Raw genomic sequence first — 23638 nt, forward strand, 5'->3', positions numbered from 1 at the left:
GTCGGATCCTTATTATACTTGCTGGTTGTTAAGGTTGGAAGAACTCACCCTCATAAATCGGCGAACCCAATATTATATATGCCCATAGTCAAGTCGGACTATTGTACATAACATTACACCAGTCTTTAACGGCTGACGTCCTCATCGGCCCACTCTGGATCAAGTAGCCTTTTCTAAGCGGCTCCGCCTTGTTCCAGGATTTTGCCCCGACGATTGGTAGCGCTTTTCTAGTGGCTCGCACTCTGGCACCAGGTCGCCCCTCCCAAGTAGTCAACTGCCAAGGACTGGTCACCCCTCAAGTGATCCAGGATCATAGGAGAGTGCACAGTTGGAGTACTATAAGCATGCATAGACATACATGAGGGTATTTGATTGTATGTACATGTGAGTTTGAAGTTTAACACATGACTTGTTGAGACCGTATCCAATTTCTATCCAATAGTTGGAAAAGCCATATAGCACCTGTTCAAGGAATAATAAAGGTGGCCAATGGAAGATATTATCGACTTTGTACACTAACAGGTGGAAGTAATAATAACCCTTAAAAAAATGAATGTCTAAACTTTGGATCCGACTCTTCTACTTCCGCCTACCCAGTACTGTCGTGCATCCCCATATAGAAGCGCAATGGAAAGTACCGCCTTACCCCCACTCGGGCAAGGTGCTTGGGCAAGGGTAAGGCGGTACATTCCGCCTTGCTTGTGTGTGGGGCGCACACGGCAATAGGGGCAGGCGGAAATAGAGGAGTCAAATTGCTAAACTTTAACCATAGAAAAGAGGGAAATAAGTACCTAACTAAAAAATCAAAATAATAAACATTGTAGATGAAAAAGATTAGCTACCAACCTGACAATTGACGGTAGCAAAAGAATCCAATAAAAACAATTTAGAAAGAAAGACTAGTTGCCTATTTGATACTTGACTAGAGATATTTTTTTTTTAGGGGTATGAAGACACTTGACTTGAAATTGAAAATGGAAGGTATATATCCAAAACTAGTCTCACTAATCAACTACCCAAGAACCAATTAATCCCTTATTCTTTCAGCAACCACTCCCTTAGTAATGTATAGTTTAGCTTCAATGAGGGACCACTCATTGATGCCCTGAGGATGAATGGAGCTCCTCTATGTTAAATTTGAATCCCCTTAAACCCATATAGCCGGGTTGAAGAGAGAGATATATTTATATAGGGTAAATTACATGTCACCCCTTGGTTTTCAAACGAAACTCATATCACCCCCTGGTTTTTGAAAAAACTCAAATCATCCCTTAGTTTAGACCCCAATATGACAAATTAGTCCCTACCTCTAGTTTTATGTTGTTAAGTGATGATATCAGCTAGTTAAATAAATTTGAATCCCTAAACTACCCTTGACCAATGTTGAAGATGAAAGAAGGGTAGACAGGTAGTATTATAAATTTAATTCTAATGTTTTAGTACAAGGGTAAAATAGTCTTTTCATACCAATAACTAACAATAGACTAACATCATTACTGTAGAAGGGGTGATTTGAGTTTTTTCAAAAACCAGAAGATGATTTGAGTTTCGTTTAAAAATCAAGAGGTGATGTGTAATTTACCCTTTTATATATGATTTGTGTATGTTCATCTTAAGATTCACTAACAAGAGTGAGAAAATATGGAGAAAGAATGGAAGCTTTAGGTTTGGCTATTCATACTTATTATTGAGTTATCCAACTCACCAACTAGTATATGAAATCATCTATGATCTCAAAATTTAGTCAATTTGAGATTATTCCTAAACAAGTAATGAAATACCACTAATTTTTTTTTGGTGATAAACAGATACCCCTAACTTAATTGAAGTTGATGGTTATAAAGTATATTTTAGTTGTCAATCTTTTCCTTATTAGTTAAAAAAAAGGTGGTTGTTATTAATTAATAGAAGTTTGTGTTTGTATAAGTTTAAGTCAAATTCCAATATAGTACTGACAACCAACATGATTAGAGCACATACACAATCATAATAGGTTTAGCTCAAAAAAAAGAAAATTAAACCCGATTATTACCCTAATTGGTTATTTTTTAATATATATGAAAAAGCATATTTATAAGTTACATATATAGCATTATACTCATAAAAATATCTAGGAGTCATTTCAAAGATAAGTAAGAATGTTTTGAGGTAATTAATATTTTAGATTTTATTTTAACATAATTCACTTAATTTTTTTTATAAGAATTACTTCGTATTCTTTAAATTTTCCTTCAAGTGAAAATTTTCTCTACGCTTGTTGATCCTAATTGCCCGACCCATTTATCTTTTAATATATACATATTTGTAAATTACATATGTGACATTATACATATTAGTTTTGGTAGTCATTTTCAAATATAAGAAAGAGTATTTTGAGATATTTATTATTGTATATTTTCTATTAATAAAATGAGTTTACTTTGTTATAAATTAATACTTCATATTCTTTGAATTTTCTCTTAGGACATGTCTATTTAGTTGTAAAGTTTTTTTTTTTTATTTTCTTTCTTCTGATAGTCTTCCTCACAAGAGAATCAACAACACTATTCTACTCCGAGGCTGGTACGAGAACCTGAGTTGCACTCTTCTACTCCCTTGGAATAAAAGAAAAGGAACAATCTTGGAAATAGGATGATAAGTGCACAATATCATGGAAAATAGAAAACACTTCCAAGATTGGTAGTTGGTGAGTCTAAAGGGAAGTGATTATATCTTTGTTATTTGACTCGATTATGATGGTTTAATTTTTTTGTTTTGGAACAGGAGTTATTCAGCCTTTGGCCGACTAATCCCCCAGGGCTCGTGCACGACCCCACAACACACATGAACCAGGAGATACTAGGGCCCCCATGGTCACCAGGGAGTTTCTCTCAAGTGGGTGACCCCAAGGGGGGAGGCAGAGTGGTCAAGTAGCATGCAACTATTGCAAAAAACAAAACCCTGTCTAGATTGTCCTAGCGCTCACATGTGATACTCTTTTTTGGTTGGAACCAGGGATTGAGGTATCAGCTATCGGTATCTATGTCGATACCGACCCAATTCTGATCTGGATTGGCTAGTATTGGGCCTGGATTGGCCAAAAAAAAGGAAAAATACCAATTTTAGGGAGGATAATTATGACCTCCAATTCGCAGGCACCTCCAATTCCTCTAATAGGGGGAGTAGACCCCACCTTGGGCAGTGTTTTCGGGCAGGGGGTAGGGTGGTCATTTCCGCCCCCATGTGAGGAATTGGAGGGGGCAGCCAATTGGAGGGGATAACGATTCTTTTAAGGATCAGTCCCCGTATCGACCTGGATCGATAAAAAAAAAAAAACAAATCTTAAAAAAAAAAAGAGAATGAATCCAAACTAGTGTTGAGTGTGGACTCGCCTAAGGAGATTGCCATTGCCAACTCCCCTACACCAAGGATATGTATTTTACAAATCTAGAAATCTAGAGTAGAGTAGTAAATTTGGGTCGCAATGAATTAGTAAGAAAAGGTTCTAGCGACTGCAGGTTGCAATCGGGCTGGGTTGGGCTGGATTTTTGAAAACCATGCCTTGCACAAGATCTCTATGACTCGGAGCGGGCCAAACTTGGCTTTATTTTTATTATCATATTTTTATACAAAAATAATTTTTAACCCAAATATATTTGTTTAATATATTAAAGTAATAGTATATATCATTATGGGAGAAAGAACGCCACCAGGTTGTGCAGCACATGCTGCCCCTATCCCCAAACACAGGGGTGCCCATAATGACTGTCGCATCCCGTGGAAAGATGGAAATGACTAGGAGTGCGACGGTCATTATGCACGCTCACGTGTCTAGGTGCAGAGGCGTGTGCGCTGCGTGACTAGGTGGCCTTCTCTTTCCCTTACATTATAATGCATATTTGTACATATGTATAGGATAGGACAGGGCCAAGCTGGGCTCAACCGAAGGCCTCAAACTAGGGCCTGAAATTTTCAGGTGGGCTCAAGTTTCCTGGGCCAAACTTGCAACCCCTACTAGCAACTGTGTAATTCGTTCGATGGGTTTATAAAGGTCAACAGTTCCGGAATGGCTACATGCCACATTTAAAGGGAGGAAAAAGGATAGGAGCCCAAGGGGAATTTTAATCAATTTTATTATTTTTTTATTGGATAAATAAATAGGGTATTTATATATAATAAAAAAAATCTATCTATTAAAATACACAAACCAAGATTCTGAAAACTGGTGACTGTTCTCCCATAACACTTCCATTGAATTGAGCACCTCTTTATCCTTTTTTGTTCCCATTACTGTGAAAACCAAAGCAAACCATGACTAACAGAATTACAACAGAATAAAGAGGCTTTCTGTAAAACCTTTATACAAAAGAGGAAAGAGGCACTCATTGAATAATCTTCAACAAGCAGTAACTATTGAAGTAGCTAGTGAAGCCAAAAAATTTTACAATATTAAAAAAGAAGAAGATTGGCTTTCATTATACAACCTTGAAAAGACTAAACAACCACAACTGCAACTGCAAAAAAACATGAATATATTATGAACAGCACCAATGATTACTTTGGCCCAAGACTTGTAATGACTTTACCATTTAGTGAACCAACAATTTCCCCAAAGGCATTTGATCTGTGTAAGCTGCGATCTCATTTAGCTTTAGCGAGCCTTGAGATTATCCTTTTCCAAATGTTCACATGGAAATTCGCTGAACCAAATTCTATCACTCTTTGACCTCCATAATATGTATGTAATCTTCTAGCAAGCACAGCCACCTCCTTGCTGCTCTTGCTGGGATGAATTTACAGTAGGCTTCAGGTTCACATCGACCATATCTTCTTGTTTAGTCGAGGAGAGGGTCTCCATCCCTGGCAAGGCAGCAGCAATCTTTCGGAATAATGGCTGCATTATTAAATAAAAGATACAGAGAGAAGAAATTTATCAATATTTAATTCACAAGAAGGAAAGGAAATGAAAATCAGAAGTAAATGAAGAACTTGCTTCCATGGTCTGTGGTGTAAAAAAGCACATTTTTACAAAATGATAGCACTTAATATGGTGCCGTTCAAGCTGTCCATGCCAAGGGGAACTATGTCAAAACACTGACTCAATCGAGTGACTATCTGTAATGTAAAGATTCAAAGGACTACTTCATGCTTCTATCAGAGTCTGAGGAATGTGACAAGTACAATGATTAGGAAGAAGAGCATTTCAATTTTTGGTAGGTGAAAACATACATGCTTACTACATGCAAAGGTAAGGAGAATCTTTGCAAAGTGCTGCACATGTTCATTAAAAGAAGAATATTAACAAAGAAAAGAATATATTATCCACCTTGATATTGAATCCAGCTTTAGCACTGGTCTCTATGAACATGACACCAAAGTCACGGGATTTGGCATCTCCATCCTCTATTGAAACCTGCCTGTTTGATCACCCAGAAAAAAAAAATTCTTAGGATCATAATAGAGATTAGCAAAACTACTTTGATGATGTATGAAAACCTGATAAACCCACTTTAAATTTTCTAGAAGTACCATATAATCCTCACCGACATTCTACTCTATCTGATTAGTAGTAACTGCATCTCCCCCGACCTAGAGGAATACTAAATAGACGCTAAACTAGAGTTACTATAAGGAATACACCCAAATGGATGCACAATTTACATAAAAACAGAGAGGTCCTCTACAAGATTTGATAGCAGATAGGTCCCAAAACCGCACAAATTGAGAGGATAAAACTATAAGAAAACTAAATCACACGCTCAAGAATCAGTCAATCAAGCAGCTGCCCAAGGTGTAGTTTGCAGACACCTCAGTGGTGCAGTACAGATATATGACATGAAAGAAAAAAATGAAATAAAACGTAGGGAAGGGCATATATCAAGAAAATATTCATCACAGATGAGCTAATCTAGACCTTAAAACAAACAAGACTTGTCAAAATGTCAGCTTATTACCTACCTCTTGTCAACAAGATCGGTTTTGTTCCCAACAAGGACAATAATCACATCACTGCCTCGTTCAGTGCGTACTTCCTCTATCCACTTAGAGGTGCTCAAAAATGATTGCCGATCTGCATCAAATCAGATAGTGAGACACAAACAACATTGATTTCTGCACATGTTGGTTCACATGGATAATATAAATCTAGATTAGGTGGTTTTTGCAAAATTTTGTTGCATAACAGGTTGATGAAAATCAGCTAGTGAAACACAAACAACATTGGTATCTGCACATGTTGGTTCAGATGGATAATATAAATCTAAATTAGGTGGTTTTTGCAAAATTTTGTTGCATAACAAGTTGATGATGGTTTACAGCCAGGATAGGTTGTTCATTTGAAATATGATCAACATATTGGACTAATACCAAACTCCAACTATGGAATTAAGCATGCTATTTTATAAATTTTAAAATACAAAATCTGCTCTGGTAACTATTAAGCTTTGTTAGAAGGGAGGTCACTTATAAGCTATGAGATTAGATGCAGAAATGCAAGGATAATTTACCCATGCACATTATTCAAGACTAATTAACAAGGACGCAAAGATTAAAAAGAAAAATTAATTACACCATCTAGCATCCAGAAGTACTACTGCTCTCAGTGACTATAGGGAAAATATTCACTTGTCAACCATGCTTAATGTATTCAGAACTGATAAAAGAGAAGGGAGGAAAAGAATACAGAAAACAATTAAAAGTAGGCCAAGAAAACTAATACTCACTGGATACATCATAGACAATTACTGCAACAGAAGAATCTCTGATGTAGCTTGGAATGAGACTCCTAAATCTCTCTTGTCCAGCAGTATCCCTGTAGATTTCGAATATGAGGTTTCTATAATGGTAATACACCAATGTAATAGGTAACAAAAGGTTATATATACAGAAAAGCAAAGCTTCCAGGATGGGAAACAGCAACAAGCAACCTGAAAATTTTAGCAACAATGTGAAGTAGCGACATTGAAGAAAATACTTGACTTCCCAACATCCTCCCATGTTTTTTATTTTCTACACCATTTTTTTTTTTCATTTGTTTTTGAGATAATTGATAAAAAAAATAATTAATAAATAAAAAACCTTGTCTATTGAGTAAACTTTAAAATAGAGCCAAGACAACAAGGTAAAACTCCAAACCTAGATAATTAGGGAACCCTAAAACCACAAACCTAGATGATTAGGGAACCCTAAAACCATTATGCCACTGAGAATTCTTCATAATCACAAAGTTACCCTGTAGTTGCTGTTGATGACAAACTATATTAGTGAGATCCATTCTCTTGATGAAGTTGGTAGCCATCTTCCCAGCCTCAATCTAGCACCTGATGTCCATATATTAAGAGATAAGTTACTAGTACCAACTCCTATAGGCATTGCATGAACAGTTAGCAAAAGGTGTAACTGTGTCATGGGAGGCACAGACAATTCTTAGTTCTATCGAAAGGGCACTAATTCTTCAGAATATGGTTTAGCTTCTATTTGATTTTAGGTTTATGAGTCATCATATATCCTTCTTTGTCTGGTAAGTTTTGAATCTTGCAGATAAAATGCAAGTCAATTTACATACACTGGCTTGTATTTTTTTTTTCTGATACAGTTACTGGTTGAGGTCTGGCCACAATCCAATCTTACCCACCAAAAAGGAGCTTCATACTAGGATACAAAGATCTGCCTCGAGGTGCTGCAGTATTGTTACCATTGGAAGTCATATTACCAAATATACATGCAGGAACGAGAGAACATTGATATGGATCAAGAATTTTCAAACTTGATTTGGCAATGGACAACTGAAAATGATGATTTTCATCTTATTGTTCACCAACACAATAACTGCGTCCCTATCTGTTGCTAGATCAGCTTATGTACCTCCCCTGTTTCACCTGCATTGAATGCTCATGTTTCCATTTATGGGAAACAAGAACAAATGAATTTCCATGCTTCCAACTTAGAAAATCAACTCCAATTATTAGCATCTAAATAAGGAATCATGAAAAGAGAATCAGGTTTTTAACATCGTTATAAGGAAAGAAAGATGTCCTACCATAGCTGCAAGCGAACTGTACGATCTTCAAGGTACATTGTCTTTGACAGAAAATCAATGCCGATTGTAGCCTGTAATAGAAACCAAAGTAGACAGAAAATGATATTAATTAAACAGAACTTAAATGCACAATTATAGGATAATAACAGCGAGATAAAATGCGCAAGTATAAGATAACAACAGTGAAACCAAGGTTGGAAGTAAGGAGAGAAAGTTTCCATTCTGAATGTTGGGGATGGCAATTACTTCTTTAATTAATTGTTCTTAACTTATTTATGTCCTCAGGTCATTGCATGCTAGACTACATTACATAATTACTGAGCACTAATAGCACTACAGTTATACAGTGACTATAATATAAAAAATAAAAATAAAAATAAAAATTTGAAATTTAGGTATGGTACCTTGTAGGGTCATAATTCAAAATCTTTCCGGTTATTCCAAAATCCTAGAGATTTCTGTCATGCATTGTCAAGCTTACTTATGGGATACAGTTGTACTGAGTGAGAGAAAAGACTAATAATATCTGATGCAGACATAAGAAGGCAAATACGAACATCGAATGATTCTACATTATTAGATCTGTAAGGCCACCACCACCTATACAAAATTACCTTTTTCATTTTTTGGCAAATAAAATTATTTAACGCACAATGCTCTTGCATTAGCGTAACACGTTCAAAAAATACAATTCAAAAGATCAATTAGCATATATGGGATGCATTGGGATATCAAATTTAAGGTGAAATGAATCTAAATTAAGGAACATGTCAAACTAAAAAAATCAAAATAATTCGAGTTGAAATTGATATATGGAACAAATCTTTTGAATTCCAATTCATGAATAAAACCTGCATGCAGCAAAAAGCAATGATCAACAAATCCGAAATAAAACCGAGAAAAATGCCAATCCAAGCAACAAAGCCACATTAAGACAATTCCTGCCGGATTACCAAAAGCTTCAGTCTCCAGCTATCAAATGACAACTAAACATCAAATGTGAAGGGAAACCAAATCAACTAATCGAAACAATGAACAGATTAAAACCTAAAACGAATCCTCATTAGATTGAACGGGGAAAAAAGAACAAAAGATCGTGAGTACCTGGTACGTATTATCGAATTTATCATACATGAAGCGGGTAATGATGCTGGTTTTCCCAACGGATTGGTCGCCTAAGAATACGAGCTTGTATTTGGCAAGAGGAGAGACAATCGCCATGGCTTCTCCGTTTCTGTCCTTCCAATCTAATCCTCAGAACGTTTATTCCCCCGATGAGATGAGAGGAACAGATTTGAATCTGAGAAACCGAAAGGTGAGAAGCGAAAGCCGGATAGAGAAAGAGGCGTTTTTGGCTTTATAAGAGAAGAGAACACGAGAAACAACTAACCGCGAACGAGCCACGACGGCGAAGGGAAGTAAAAAACTTCGAACTTGTTTCGTTTGCATGACTACTTTACCCCTGATTTTCTTCATTTTTTACGAAATTGTATACGCGTTACTTCCACGTGTAAAGTGAATAGATTATAAAATTCCTTTTGGACATTGGCCGTTTCTGTTATGTTTTCCTTCCCGCGAAGGGGGATCAGTTACAGCCAAGGTTCGTAATCCAGGTATCCGACTCGGGATCGGTCAAGACTGATACCGATACGGATCGATAAAAAATCATCAAAATCAAGGTTTTATGGGATCGATTACTGTATCGGTAAAATAAATATTAAAAAAATTAAAAAATTGAAAAAATAAGGAAAGAGGCGGAAAAAACGGTAATCACTTCTCTAATCCTATTTTGTAGGTTGAGTTTATCTTTTTCCCTCCTCAAACTCACCTACTGCGCTATTATCTAAAAAACTCCTGGTTTTGTGGGATGGAATCAATGTTATAGAATTTGAGGCAATATCCTTAACCCCTTAAGCAAATTTAAACGCCATTTTAGGGAATGAAATCTTCCAATAATAGATTCCTAATCCAATACTATAAGATCCTCTCTTTTCACTCTGGGATTTGAGGCTAACTCCTTAGACACCTTAAGCAAATCAATGTTTAAATGCAACAAAATATTTCCTTAATCAATTCCCTAGTAAAAAATGGTAGGATCTCCCTGTTTTTCACGAATGTGAAACCCTAAATCTATGAATCACAGTTTAAAAGACTCGACATCAAGAATAAATATGGGTTTTAAAACGCAAAAAAGTGGCATGTATCGGATCGGATCAGCCAATCCAACCAAGTTGGACAATCCAAAAAACAATTCAGTTAAACCTTGTTGGATTGGTCTAATCTCGGGATCAGCCTCAACCGATACCGATCCTATTCGCCCGATCTGATCCGAGATTACAAACCGGCCATGGTTACAGGGGCGGGTAAAAGTATTACATCGGCAAACATCATTAACCCTTCATTACTTTATATTTACATTTATGCCCTTCAATATTCCTTTGATCGCTATTGTAGGGTTCTCTAGTTCATTATGATGAGTGAAGTGTAATGTTTATGTTATATGCTTAATGGGGTTCAGTCTAGTGTATGTGCATTAGATTGTGTTAGTCTAATATAGGATAGGTTTTTGCATAAAAAAAAGAGTCAATGATAAATTAAAGAATTTGATTTAACATCTTCTATCAATTCTGGAGTATTTTCTGTCCAATAGCAAATGTTTTGCCGCAGTAAACACCCATTTACAACCCCCCCTAGTATAATTAAAGGGGGCTGAGAGGTCATTACAAAGGAGACGAAAGATAAACACAAGGGTCCAAGAGTGTAGAGTACAATCCTGGATAGAGAACTTTGTCCCATAAGCAAAACATGGTTTTGGCATTGCATATAGTTGGTTTTATTTATTACAAAAAAGATTCTCTAAGCTACCAGGGTTGGGGGAGAACCTTTATATAAAATGACTTTGCTGCCCTCCGATGTATGAAATAGTTTCATTGTATTCTCTTGAGCGATGAGGGTGAAATCTTGAAGATTAAGGCAGGTTCAGCTCCAATATGGAGTATGGATAAAAAGGACATAGGGCATCCAATAAGAGAAGGGGAAAGTTTTCCATATCCGATGAAGAAGGTGCACGGAAGCATTTAGGTCATTATTACTCTTCCCATATATAATAAACAAAAGTCAAAACTATGGAGATAGATGGTAGGGAGGTCATCTTATGTGAGGAGGAGATAGATGGGGATTCGGCTCCTCTCCACTGAATGGAGAGCTCAATGAGGTATCCGACGGCTGGGCTGTGGCGCACACATTCAAACAGTTGACTAGGCGTGCGTTGAGATGTGTGTAGCACAGTCCAGGCGTCAAATGCCTCATTGGGCTCTCCACTCAGTGGAGAGGGGATTAGGATCGTCTCCAGGGAGCAGGGAATGCCCAGGGATCTACCAGCAGTTGGACTGTGCTGCACATATCCCTAGGCATGCACCGAGATGTGTGTGGCACAGCTCAACCGTTGGATGCCCCCTGGCAACACCCTGGGTGCACACCTCCCTAGAGACGAGCTAAATTCATGGAGAGGAGCTGGATTCGGAGATAGATAGACAGAGAAGTGTTTGTATAGCCTACTCCAGTGACTCAGAGAATTTTTTTCCTTTTTTCACTCTAAAAATCCCAAAATTGCCACAAAATTTATAGGAAAGCAGTTTTCTGTATGGGAGTAGATGGCCAACGCCAGCACTCCCATGAGTCTATCTCTCTCTTCCTTAAAACGAGGTGGCAGAGGTGTCTTTTCACATGGAGAGGAGAGAGATAGACTCATGAGAGTGCTGGCGTAGGCCACACTCCTGGACAGAGGTCTTTTTCCCAAATTTATAAATGTTCCCGTTGAAGTATGAAGCACATGCACGGCTTCCAAAAATGGAATCGGTCGATTAGGACTTGAATGAATATTCCTCTTGTTCTGGAATGAACGATTTTCACATTCCACTTCTTTTACAGTTCAGGTGAAATCTGAACCGATTCCAAATAATTCCTGACTGATTCAATCCGAATTCCAAGTTTAATAACCTTGACCACATGTGACTGAGTGCCTTTACATTCAATTCTCAACACTCTCTTGTGGATATTGCCTGGAAATCACGAAATTCATTAAATTTTATTGGGAAACAAATTCTCATCAAGCCACTTCACATGCTTTCTTCTTCTTCTTCTTTGAATTAACTGTTTTTTCTTGGCTAGAAAGGAAGATATAAATAGAAGATCCTTTTCAGTGCTTCACTCAACCACATGCCCACATCACATGTTTGCATGTTCATGTACAGCTTGGACGTTTAAAAGAGAAACATCAAAGAAACAATTTAAAGTGAGAGAGAGAGAGAGACCCTCTTGCCAGAATTTCCTTGTTTTGTAAGAAATTAGAATCTTTCAATGAGAGCCTCAGGTTCCAAATAGGCAATATCTGAACTCTGAAGTTCAAGGAGACTAGATGCCTACATTTTCCTACTAGGGATAATTACTTAGGCTCTGTTTGTTTCAGCGTAAAATTTTGTTTCGTAAATGTAAAATTTTATATGTTGAAAAATTTTTCAATGCTTTTTTTGGGTCAATAAACAAACATTAGAACACTTTTCAATATGTAAAATTTTACATGTCAAATTTTTTGAAGTGAAAAATTTTCTGGTAAAAGATAATGGTTTGCGGAATTGGAATTGGATCACTGATTTTGGTTGAATTGAATCAGAATCAGCCGATTTCATTTTTGGGTCAAGTTGATTCAAAATGACTCATTCATACTTGATTTATAGAGTTCAGATTGATTCCAGATGAATCAGAATCGGGGGGTCCTAGAGGTCGATTCTACTTACTTGAGCGATGCCAAAGACAGTAGTAGATGAAGGGTTAGATCAAGTACTTGTGAATGTCAAGTGAAAAATAGACTTCATGTTGAAAGCAATTGTAGAGTTTATACATGAAAGGAAATCCTAATGGTCAAGAGAGAATCTTTGATTCACATTTAATTGTATTATGTGGAAAGATAATGACAAATTGTACTATTGGATATCTTAAGAAAGGTCTAGATTAATCATTTATCAAATTTCAGACTTAAATTCATGCATCGCTGTCTCATGCATTCTCTTGGTAGTCTTGGACTTCTCGTTTCGTTGTTCTTCCAAATCTAAAACTTTTGATATCTGAGTAAAAGACCTTGAATTTTATCTTTGTCTATAAAATTTATTTTAGCGTTGTTGGACATGCCACTTGACAAAACTAAGCATGCCATCAAGAAAACTCTATTGACGTTCAATACAAGAAACCATCTCCCATTTAACTAAATAAATCTTCAAGAAAATTTATGCCATCGAGGCAAAGAAACCTAGCCTTCACATTCTACCTTTTTAAGTCTCGTAGAGATCTCTTTATTTAGATTAGTAACATTTGAAATTTTTGTTGGGCTTTGATTCTTTCTATTAACTGACATTTTATTATGATATATGTGAATATTTTTAAGATGTGCTAGTCATGGGATTGCAGCAAAGACTGTAAGGTGCATTCGAGCAGAGATGGAAGGAATTAAAAGTTTAGACCAACTGTAAGGATATGATTGACTAGATGACTAAGGAGGAGGTCAGTCAGGGTGGTCTTGGGAGTTATTTTCTTTCCTTTATCCGCTACGGGCAGCGCAACGTAGAGGATCTGAATTGTAGGTTATTATTAGTTTCTGTGGCTCATCATTTGGCAGTGAAAACCAGAACAGATAAGTTTAGGGGCAAACTAGTTGACAATTTGCATTTTGTTTTTCTCTTAGTTCATTGATATTTTCTATTTCATAAAAAAAATTTGAAAATTTGGATCTCATCTTAATCACTATTACCGTCTAGAACTTTCGTTTTCACTACGATTTTGGTTTTGAAATACACTCTTATTCGGTTTTGATTTCTACATGTTGTATCTCGAACTGAACCGAAACTTTACTCAAAAACCGAGTCGATTGCTACTCACTATCTAGAACTTTCTTTTTCGTTTTTGCTACCCCATATTATTCCTTCTACCCCAAAAAAGGGGAGAAGAAAACTCCTGGTGTCATATAATCTCTCTCTCTCTCTCAAACATTAATTCGTATGGCTTTTATAAATCTAATTTTGTTGACCAATGGAACTCATTTTACATGGAGAGGATCCCCTCTATTTATGCCTCTTTGTGGTCATGCTTTGTTCATGGACAACCCTCTAAATATGTGGAGCCTACCCCTTTAATATGGTACCCTCTTAAGGCATGGACAAAGCATGAGTATCTAGAGGCCTAATCAGAGAATCTATTCACAAATTATATGACAACATTGATTTAAAGAACTTGACTTATTAGATGGATCAAATTATTTGCCTTACAGGTTCCTTTTTTATTAATATCTGCCACATATATTTGGCCATTAAATGGAGATCTAATTTTGGTTTCTGAACCAATAATTCTTCTAAAATCTTTTAAGTAATTAATTTGATCCCTAACCAATGACTTGTGACCCAAAGTATAATGGAACCTTACCCCAAAGGCAAGAGTTTTTCTCTCATCAAGATATAGTTGCAGAGAAATGTCACAGATTCCATCCAATGGTCCATTTCATATCAGGTGGACAGAAATAGACCACACATACCAAAATTCTCTTCTCATATACACTTATAGACAATCCTTCCCTTCTGTCTCTGTACCACAAATCCAAAATCAATTCTGTGATAGTATTCAGAGGAGGAATGTTAAGAGGACCTCCCAACAACCTAATTTAACACATTTTGCTTCACAACCACAGACTTCTCTCTCATGCTTATTCAAACAAGACCCTACTGTCTCCCTCTGAATCTATTTCATCTCTATTTAAAGGTTTTCTCTTTAACATATTTGTGGTAGAGAAAGAAGGATGGGTGCCATAAAGAACTCTTCTCAGTTCAGTCTACTAGAAAGCCATCACAGTGACTCAAGTACTGCAATTCCAGTTAAACTCATTACCGCTACCGTGTGCTTCGAAAAGAAAGAACAAGCATGGTAACTACACTATAAAAACTAGAATCTTTGTTTTGTTCAAACACATCATAAACAGTTTTTTTTTCATTCTTTTCTTGTTATAGAGTTAGTTGCTTCTCATTTTCTTGATGCATATCGTTTCTATATGTAGGTTTGTGACTTCTAAAGTTCCAACAGATCTGACAATTCAAGTAGGAGACATCACCTTTTATGCCCACAAGGTAAACAAAACACAAGAAGAGAATTGACTAATTGCTGCGGTTGGTATTCATTCTTAGAATGCATTCTAGGTCAATTTTACATTCTAGGATGATAAAAATCGTATAACGGATCAAAGATTGTGTAACCATTATCCCCCAGCCGGCTCAGATCAGTTGAACCAGTTGACCCTAGGCCACCACAAAAGTAAGCCCCTAGAGGTTTTCCAATCCTAAACCAGCCTGCCGAGGATTAACCCAATGGTCCAATCCCAAAGCCTTAACTTGAAACGTGAGCAGAACGATGCTTATTGCCCTACCATAACAAGGCTATACATCATATGATTTTACAAACAGGGCCCAATACCCCTATGGACAAAATCAGTTCCATGACCTTGTGGGCCCCCTATTGATAAAACTAATAGGTATTTTAGTTCTCTCTCTCCTCCTTGACATTGTGGGACCTTGTGGCCCCCTTATTGACAAAACCAATTCGATTGGTGTGATGTGGAGAATCTCCCATGTCAGCAGCATGGGAACCCGTGAAAATATAAGGGAAAAAGTTCAATGCATGGGTAAAATGTGGTTGCAATGGAACCCCAAATTTGAAATACTGGCAGATCCACAGGGTATACAAGTCATCCAGTTGAAACTGGGGCTTCCCTTGCCCATGTTTGCACCCTTCAACCACATTTCCTTGTAACTCCTAGTTTTGTTTAATGGGGCTTTTACCTTATTTCTCAGCAGCATCCATTGACTTCAAGAAGTGGATATTTCAATCGAATTGATCTGGAGAAGCCTTTAAAATTCGGTAATGATGTCAAGCTTAACAACTTCCCTGGTGGATCAGAGACATTTGAGAACGTTCTAAAATTTTGCTATGGTCTCCCCGTAGATCTGACTCCAACAAATGTAGCTCCACTAAGATGTGCATCAGAATTCCTGGAGATGACTGAAGAGTTTGAAGATGGCAACCTCATCTCCAAGGCTGAGGCTTTCCTCACATTTATAGTCCTCTCTTCTTTGAAGAACTCCATTACTGTCCTCAAATCTTGTGAGTCTCTCTCTCCATGGGCTGAGAACCTCCAAATTATCAGAAGGTGCTGTGACACCATTGCCTGGCAAGCCTGTAGGGACAATTTAGCAAATGGGGAATTTACTGATGACGAAAGATGGTGGTTTGGTGAGGTATCGACCCTTCGCATTGATCATTTTGTTAGGATTATAACTACAACAAGAGCAAAAGGAGCAAAACCAGAAGTTATCGGTGCATGCATTATGCATTATGCAGAGAAATGGTTGTGTGGCATGGGTTTAGGATTAGAAGACCATAGTCAGGGATCTGGAAAGCATGAGCTGCAATTGTGTATTCTGAGTGGAAAGAGACAGGAAAGAAGCCCAGGCTACAACAAGGAGCAGAGGGTGTTAATAGAGAGCTTAATAAGCATTCTTCCACAAGAGAAGGAAGCTGTCTCATGTAAGTTCCTGTTACAAATGCTAAAGATGGCAACAGTATATTCAGCCACTCCAGCACTAGTGTCAGAGCTCGAGAAGAAGATAGGGATGGTGTTGGAGGATGCCAATGCAAATGATCTTTTAATTCCAAAGTACAGAGGTGGAGATGAAGAGAAGCACTCACAGTAAGTATTCAAAGTTGATCCTTTTTCCTTTTTCTCATTGCCACCACTATAGGTTTCTTATATTCTTTCAGACCAAACCATTGAATAACAACTCTAACCAAAAGGATTTGATGTAAACTTACCATGGAGAAGTCCTCCATCTGGAGAATGCACTATGCACGACATTGACTCAGTTCAAAGAATTGTAGAGTATTTCCTGATGCATGAACAGCAACGGCACCAACAAAACACTGAAAATTCACCAGTTGGCAAGTTGTTGGACAATTATTTGGCAGAGGTTGCCAGAGACCCAAATCTTACTATTTCCAAATTCCAAGTTCTTGCCGAAGCCTTGCCTCCAAGTGCACGATCATGTGATGATGGTCTTTACAGAGCAATCGACACCTATCTCAAGGTAACCTGTCTTTCATTCCCCAACCCCCACCCTGAACCTTTAATTCTTTCCGGTAGTCAACCTTGTTTCACTGGATGTTATAGATGTCTTGCAGCTAACTTGCACATTCTTATTTGTCCGATCTTCTCAGACTCATCCTTCAATAACTGAACACGATCGGTGGAGGTTGTGCAAATTAATGGACTGTGCGAAGCTATCACTCGATGCATGCATGCATGCAGCACAAAATGATCGGTTGCCCCTCAGAACTATCATCCAGGTAATTTTCAGATATATTTCCAAGTCAGCATTATGATCAGTCCCACCTAGGAGATCAACTACACCTAAAACAAACTTGATTGATGGTAATTTGCAGTATTTTGTAAAAGTAAAACATTGTGATTTTTTGTCTGTCCCAAAGAACAGTGAAAAATCAAACTTGTTAATGAACTGCATGAGTCCTTGCCATAGATGAGAAGGGCACTAGGATCCATTTAACGGTGGGAACTCCCTACAAGTGAACCATTCCACAACAATGAGAATACTAGTACACCCATGTCCATCAGCAATAAAATAACATCTGATGTGTGTTATTTTCTATTTGATACAATCAACATCTTAGATTGGTAACACCACTTTTTGGGGGGAAAGCTGTCTATCTTCTTTCCCAAGTACTGAACTCTTGGAAACAGTTTGCTTCCCCTTATAAAAGAAATGCCTCACAAGCATGTCCCCTTCAAAAGAGCACATTTATATATATAACAAGCAGAACCTGGATTTTTCAAAATACATTTTCATATGACCACAATGGCCTGGAACAGACCTAGAGATAATGCATCAGTTGGTTCACGTTACCATTTCTTAGCTGAGAGAGAAAGAGATTTGCAGGTGTTGTTCTCGGAGCAATTAAAGGTGAGGGAAGCAATCCAAAAAAAGGAGCCAGTTCCAAATGAGATCACTGAACAGGAGAGTCGCTGGACATCCGCAGAAAAGAAGATTGAGACCACCAAAGCAGAACTAGAAATGGTCAAGACAATGCTGCAAGAGATGCAAAAAGATTACTATGAGCTGCAACAGGAATGGGAAAAGCTCAACATCAAGCAAAAGAGTGTATCTAGTTGGAGTAATGGATGGAAGAAGCTCAAGAACTCCACTTTCTTCCATGGAAAAATGGACTACAATGTAACTGGAGAGTCACACCCCAACTGGTTCCAAAGTAAGCCGTCGAAGAAGGCAATCTATCTCCTAAAAGTCTCCAACACCATCTATCCTATGCAAAAACAAACCCAGCGGAGAGTCATATACAACAGCAGTGTATCCTCTTCCCAGTTGTAGTTAGTTTCCTCCAAGACCTTATAGCAAATCCATCAGCCTATGTATACAATCAGTTTGCCTAAATATTGGGTTTTTGTTAGTTTACTTAAATATCAGGCTATTGTTGGTAGTCTCTCATGATAGTTTTAATGAAGCTTGCATGTTCATTCAGTATGTCCCTTTTTCCCTTAAATGATCTTGCTCATATACTGTGGAACTCTTATTTCCTTCCACTTCCTTAAGTAGACATACAAAGAAGAAACAAGAGTTCATCAACTTTCTTCAATAGAAAAAGTCATAATTTTCTACAAGGTGAAAAGAGTCTGACTGGGAACTTCCAGCAACAATGCCAAATATTCTTGTCATACATTTAGGGCACTGCAAACAACTGTAATATCTTTGGCAAAATGGATTCAGCTTATTGATTGGCAAACTTAATAATTTTCTTTCAAGGAAAAGAATTGGAATGTTGCCCAAACAGCCCCGAGAAACAGTGACATTTATCTTGAAAAAGAAAGGAGGGAGTATTCAACTTGGAAATTACAAAAACAATCTTCTCGGGTGATTTCCAAACTAAAACACTGCATAGTCCAAGTCCCCGAGCCCTATCATATCTGGGGTCCGGCTCCTCTCCAATACTTGCTTTAGCAGTCATCTCCAATTAAGATTAGGAGGAAATGACACATCGCCATTATAGAAATATTTTATAAATTTTAATTTTTCTAAGACATAGAAGGGTCTTTTACTTAATAAAAAACTAAATAATTCATCTCCCTCCTACTGTCAACTTGCAACGGCGAAGGACGGCTCCCACATCCCTTGTCTTGGCAATCTAAGGCTCTGCATCACTTCTATTCCGATTGCCCCTCATATTGCCTTGATTCGTTGGTGTTGCTGTTGTACTCTTTGAGGATTGAACAATCTGGGTTCAGCAATGTAGGAGCTAGTGTTGGGGGTTACTGGGAATTTTCAGAAACGAGAAAACGGTCGATACTGAGGTGGAAGCTTCATATCCTCCAGAGGCATGGACAAAAAGGATGGGTTCTTAGGGCTCTTATTCATGTTCTTCGTCCCTTCTTTTACCTTGTCCCCCCTTGCAGATATAAAAAAAGATGAAGCATTCGCTGCTACAGTCAAAGCTAGCGATGGTAATAATGACTATGTCAACAACAGTGACATGGAAGAAACCAGAACTTATACAACACATGATAACAAGGTGGGCTCTCTCATCTCTGTTTCGTGTTGTCGTTTGGGATTTGAAGTTCTTAACAATGTAATTAACTGTTTTTTGTTTTGTTTCGCCTTTCTTTTGTGTCTCTCCTTCATTATGACAATTCAAGCTGGAAGCAAAAACTGAGATTCTTGTTTTAGAAAGAACTGAAGAACAGTGACTTTGGTTCCCTGGGAAAGATTGTTCTCCCAAAGGTCAAGTGTTTTATCTGTTGCTTGAAAATGAGTGGCAACCAGAATAGAAGGAGTGTGAAGCCATAGGCTGGAGCAGGGGAGCCAGAGCAGAGCCGTGCTTCACTGTCACAAGTTGACAGATGTTTTAAAATTGCTTCTTTAAAGCTTTTCCTTTGAGCTGTATAATATAATAACCATGTTTTGTTATTTTATTTTTTATTTATGATTTATTCTTTTTTCTTTGTAAGATGGAAATTTGTCAAGTGACAGGGTGACTTATCTTAGTAGTAATCTCCAGTTTACACTAGGAGGAGATGACATGTCACCATCATAGCATTCAGTGTGCATGAACAAAAATCAGTCTGCAGATTGGATCTACATAAGGCCAGTTAATAGTTAGGTCACAGATCCACATATCAAAAAGTAAAAAACCTTCATTTTCATGCCTTGCAGTAATCAATATACGGATTAAAATGATGTCTATATCACAACCAAGAATATGCGACAAGAATAGTAGGATACCTTTCAGGGATTGAATCCAGAATAAGTTATGTACAGAGAATGGTAATATTCAGATTTCAGACGTTATGTGTGGACAAATGTTTAAAAGAGTTATCAAATTTTAAGCAACCTTTGATCAGAGAAAATATGTTCTTGCAAAAGCCACAGTTAAACTTAGCTTTTGGAAGGAATACACTTAGACACTTGAATCAAAACTACATTAAAGGCTAGTAGTAGTAAACCTATTTAATGCTGAACCTTTCAATTGGTATGAAGAAAAAAATAACTGAATCAAACAAAATCCAACCAAAGGAAGTACTGTTACATTAAACTGGTTTTCTTTTCAGTGGAAATAGTAAGTTGAATCCCCCCCCCCCTCTTTTGTAGTCAAACTTTAAGAACATGACTGGTAAAAAAAAACCAATCAAACATTTACAGGGAGGGGGGGGGAGTTAGGAATTCAAAAGAGACTTGATAGGTGGAGGGTGTTCAATGGTCAAGGTTTACTGGCATGGTACCAATTTATATAGCAATGAAGCACCCAACCATGAATGCAAACGAAAACTGTCAAGAAAACCAAATAACTTCTGTATTTTCTTTCCAGCAATCATACATAAGCAAACCCCCCCCCCCCAATGCAAAGCATGCCCACACACACACTGACATACAATTGAGAAATTTAATGGAAAATTTATAGATTTTACAAGTTGAATTCTTGGATTTGATAATATTGCTTTGATTAGTTTCTGCACAAGATATATTGACCAAACTAATCGTAATATACAAAGAGCTACAGAATAATTTGCATCATCATAATAATTGAAAATAATCATTTTTCAACTTTCGAAATGTAATGATGAATCAGTCTTCATCTCTAGGGCTATGTTGAAGATAATGCCTTTTTTTGGGATGGGGGGGGGGGGGGGGGTTGTCATCCCAGGGGAGCTAGAATGCCAGCCTATGTTCCTTGCTCCGTCTTCTTCACATAAGCTTAACCTAGAAAATAAGAGTAGAATAGATTATACAACTTACACATACAAATGCAAATACAAATTACATACATAAAGAAGAAACAGACAGGCAAAACCACGGACATAGAGAACGCTCTCTTAAGCACAACATCAAACACATCCCAAAATATGCTCACTCCCTTTAACAGTTTCATGTCTTAACTCAATACCTGTAAGGCAGCAATGCAAATCCATGCCAATGGTTGTGGTATGTTGATAATGATGGACTTCTGATCGGCCGTGGAATTAATTCTTTCTAGAAACATGTAGACGCAGGGAATCTCAGCCGATTCTCAAAGTAAAATGTATCAGGAAGGTTGAAAAATTCACCCACAAGGTCTCAGATAACGGATATGAGATCACACATCTATAATCCATGCTAGAGATGTTGGGAATTACAAAGGTATAGTTTCACATCGGTTATTTGAGACCTTGGATGTGTCTTCACATATTATTGGGTTATCTCCACCAAATCCAGAAATTGTTGTCCCGGGAGACTTTGTTGGTTCCACCATTGATCCACTGAAGCAATATTCCCGCAAAGACGAGCAGGAAGGGAAAGCAGCACAAAAGATGAAGAAGAACCCTCTTCGACTTGAGTTGCACTCTTCTCTTAGTATCTTTGTTTATGGTTTTAATTTCGATGAGTAGAGATCCTTCTCTTCCTCGAAGAAACTTCTCAGTTTTCCTGAAATAGTGAAGCCTGAATCCTCTCCTTCAGTCACCACGGCTTAGTGATTCTGAAGTTCTGAACAGGGGAGGTCGGAGGAACACTTGGAGATGAGAGAGAGAGAGAGAGAGCAGCGATTACCCCAGTCACTGGAGAGTGCTGTCTTCGCCGAATGGCCAGGGAGTGCTCCTGTTTGCACCGGGGGTTGGGGACCTAAGGTTTCAGAAAGTAAGAACGAGACGAGCAGAGGAGGAACAGTGGAAGACGGAAGAACCTAAGAACAGTGGGGAATAAGTTGCAGAGGAATCGGGTGAATGGGGCAGATTCAGACCGGATCCGATCTCTGGATCCATTATCGACATCACTCTCCTGTTTGAACTGTAATTCTATTATGAGTCGTGAGAAAACCCGCTCCAGCTAAGCTGCCACATGGCAGAGAGGAAATTCCACGATATCGAATATACGCTTTATAAACCCAACGGCCAAACCCGAACAACTAAGAGAGACCGTAACAACTCCTGCTTCTGTGCGTGGAAGGAATCGGGTGAATAGGGCAGATTTGGACGGCATCTGATCTCAGGATCCATTATCGGCATCACTCTTCTATTTGAACTGTAATTCTATTATTTTCAAGAGAAAACCCGCTCCAGCTAAGCTGCCACGTGGCAGATAGGAAATTCCACGATATCGAACGGACGCTTTATAAACCCAACGGTCAAACCCGAACCACTCAGAGAGACCTTAACAATTCCTGCTTCTGTGCGTAACTCTCTTCTCCTTATCCTGCGAAGTAGCTCTTATGGAGTCCACTGTTTCAGCTACAACTCTCTTCTCCTTATCCAAAGCGCTAAATTCATTCCCTAAGCCGCTAGTCTTGGGTCTTCATCGCCATTTCTCTAGAACTCTAAATCAAAGCCTTCGAAAGCGATTGTCGTCTGTTAGAATCAAATGTATCTCCAATGGCGATTTTCAGAGATCAAGTGATCTATTTTCAGTCATCTCCTCTGGAATTTCGTTTAGAAGTTTGAATGTGGCTTGTCCGCTATCGTCTCGTTTGGCTTGTATATCGAGGTCTTCTGCTGCTTCCTTTGCCTCGGACGGTGGGAGTGATGGATATGATGGGGGAAACAGAGGCAGCGGTGGTGGCGGCGGTGAAGGTGATGGATCAAATAGCTCAGAAACAAATTCAAAATCTATTGCAGGAGAGTCTGATAAAGTTTCGGCTTTGTCACCCGATGTAATAATTCTTGATGTTGGGGTAAGTTAATTTGTTTCCTGTTAATTTTGCACCTTATAGTTTGTTACATATTCGTACTGGTGTCTTAGCTTTGGAAATACAGGGAATGACATGTGGAGGATGTGCAGCGAGTGTGAAACGAATATTAGAAAGTCAAGTAAGTTTTATCTATAATTTTCCCCATCAAATTTTGCCACAGAAGTTGCCAACTGTTATATTTCTTTTGCTATTCAATTATTCATACGTATTACGCTTCAAGTTATTATTTATCCCCCAAGAGAGATTTTATTAGGGTGGAAAGAGAGCCATGGAATAGCATTCTCCCCACCA

General features: G+C 37.9%; 3 protein-coding genes across 4 annotated transcripts in view; 2 read left to right on the top strand and 1 right to left on the bottom strand.

Annotated features, from left to right (window-relative positions):
* Positions 1 to 4628: 4628 nt before the first annotated feature.
* Positions 4629 to 9380, bottom strand: LOC122669605 (ras-related protein RABH1e-like). The gene is made up of 6 exons (XM_043866399.1): positions 9122 to 9380; positions 8018 to 8088; positions 6702 to 6790; positions 5938 to 6049; positions 5306 to 5396; positions 4629 to 4873 (listed from the first exon to the last, which is right to left on the bottom strand). Exons 1-6 carry the CDS (start codon positions 9236 to 9238, stop codon positions 4730 to 4732), a joined length of 624 nt encoding a protein of 207 aa, XP_043722334.1. The 5' UTR covers positions 9239 to 9380; the 3' UTR covers positions 4629 to 4729.
* A 5455-nt stretch (positions 9381 to 14835) lies between these two features.
* Positions 14836 to 18794, top strand: LOC122668965 (BTB/POZ domain-containing protein DOT3-like). Of its 2 annotated transcripts, none has more exons than XM_043865564.1 (6): positions 14836 to 14983; positions 15114 to 15183; positions 15907 to 16799; positions 16929 to 17193; positions 17324 to 17452; positions 18061 to 18794. In XM_043865564.1, exons 1-6 carry the CDS (start codon positions 14859 to 14861, stop codon positions 18505 to 18507), a joined length of 1929 nt encoding a protein of 642 aa, XP_043721499.1. In that variant the 5' UTR covers positions 14836 to 14858; the 3' UTR covers positions 18508 to 18794. The 2 variants fall into 2 exon arrangements, with proteins under 2 accessions (XP_043721499.1, XP_043721500.1); XM_043865565.1 differs by having other exon boundaries at positions 16932 to 17193.
* A 4022-nt stretch (positions 18795 to 22816) lies between these two features.
* The window catches only part of LOC122667468 (copper-transporting ATPase PAA1, chloroplastic), a 52377-nt gene continuing 51555 nt past the window's right edge, over positions 22817 to 23638 (top strand). Inside the window, exons 1-2 of the mRNA XM_043863742.1 lie at positions 22817 to 23329; positions 23412 to 23465. Of these exons, the coding sequence (XP_043719677.1) occupies positions 22871 to 23329; positions 23412 to 23465 (513 nt within the window). The 5' untranslated portion in view covers positions 22817 to 22870. The remainder of the gene's footprint in view (positions 23330 to 23411; positions 23466 to 23638) is intronic.

This window comes from Telopea speciosissima, chromosome 7 (assembly GCF_018873765.1).
Source record: "Telopea speciosissima isolate NSW1024214 ecotype Mountain lineage chromosome 7, Tspe_v1, whole genome shotgun sequence".
Taxonomy (NCBI): domain Eukaryota; kingdom Viridiplantae; phylum Streptophyta; class Magnoliopsida; order Proteales; family Proteaceae; genus Telopea; species Telopea speciosissima.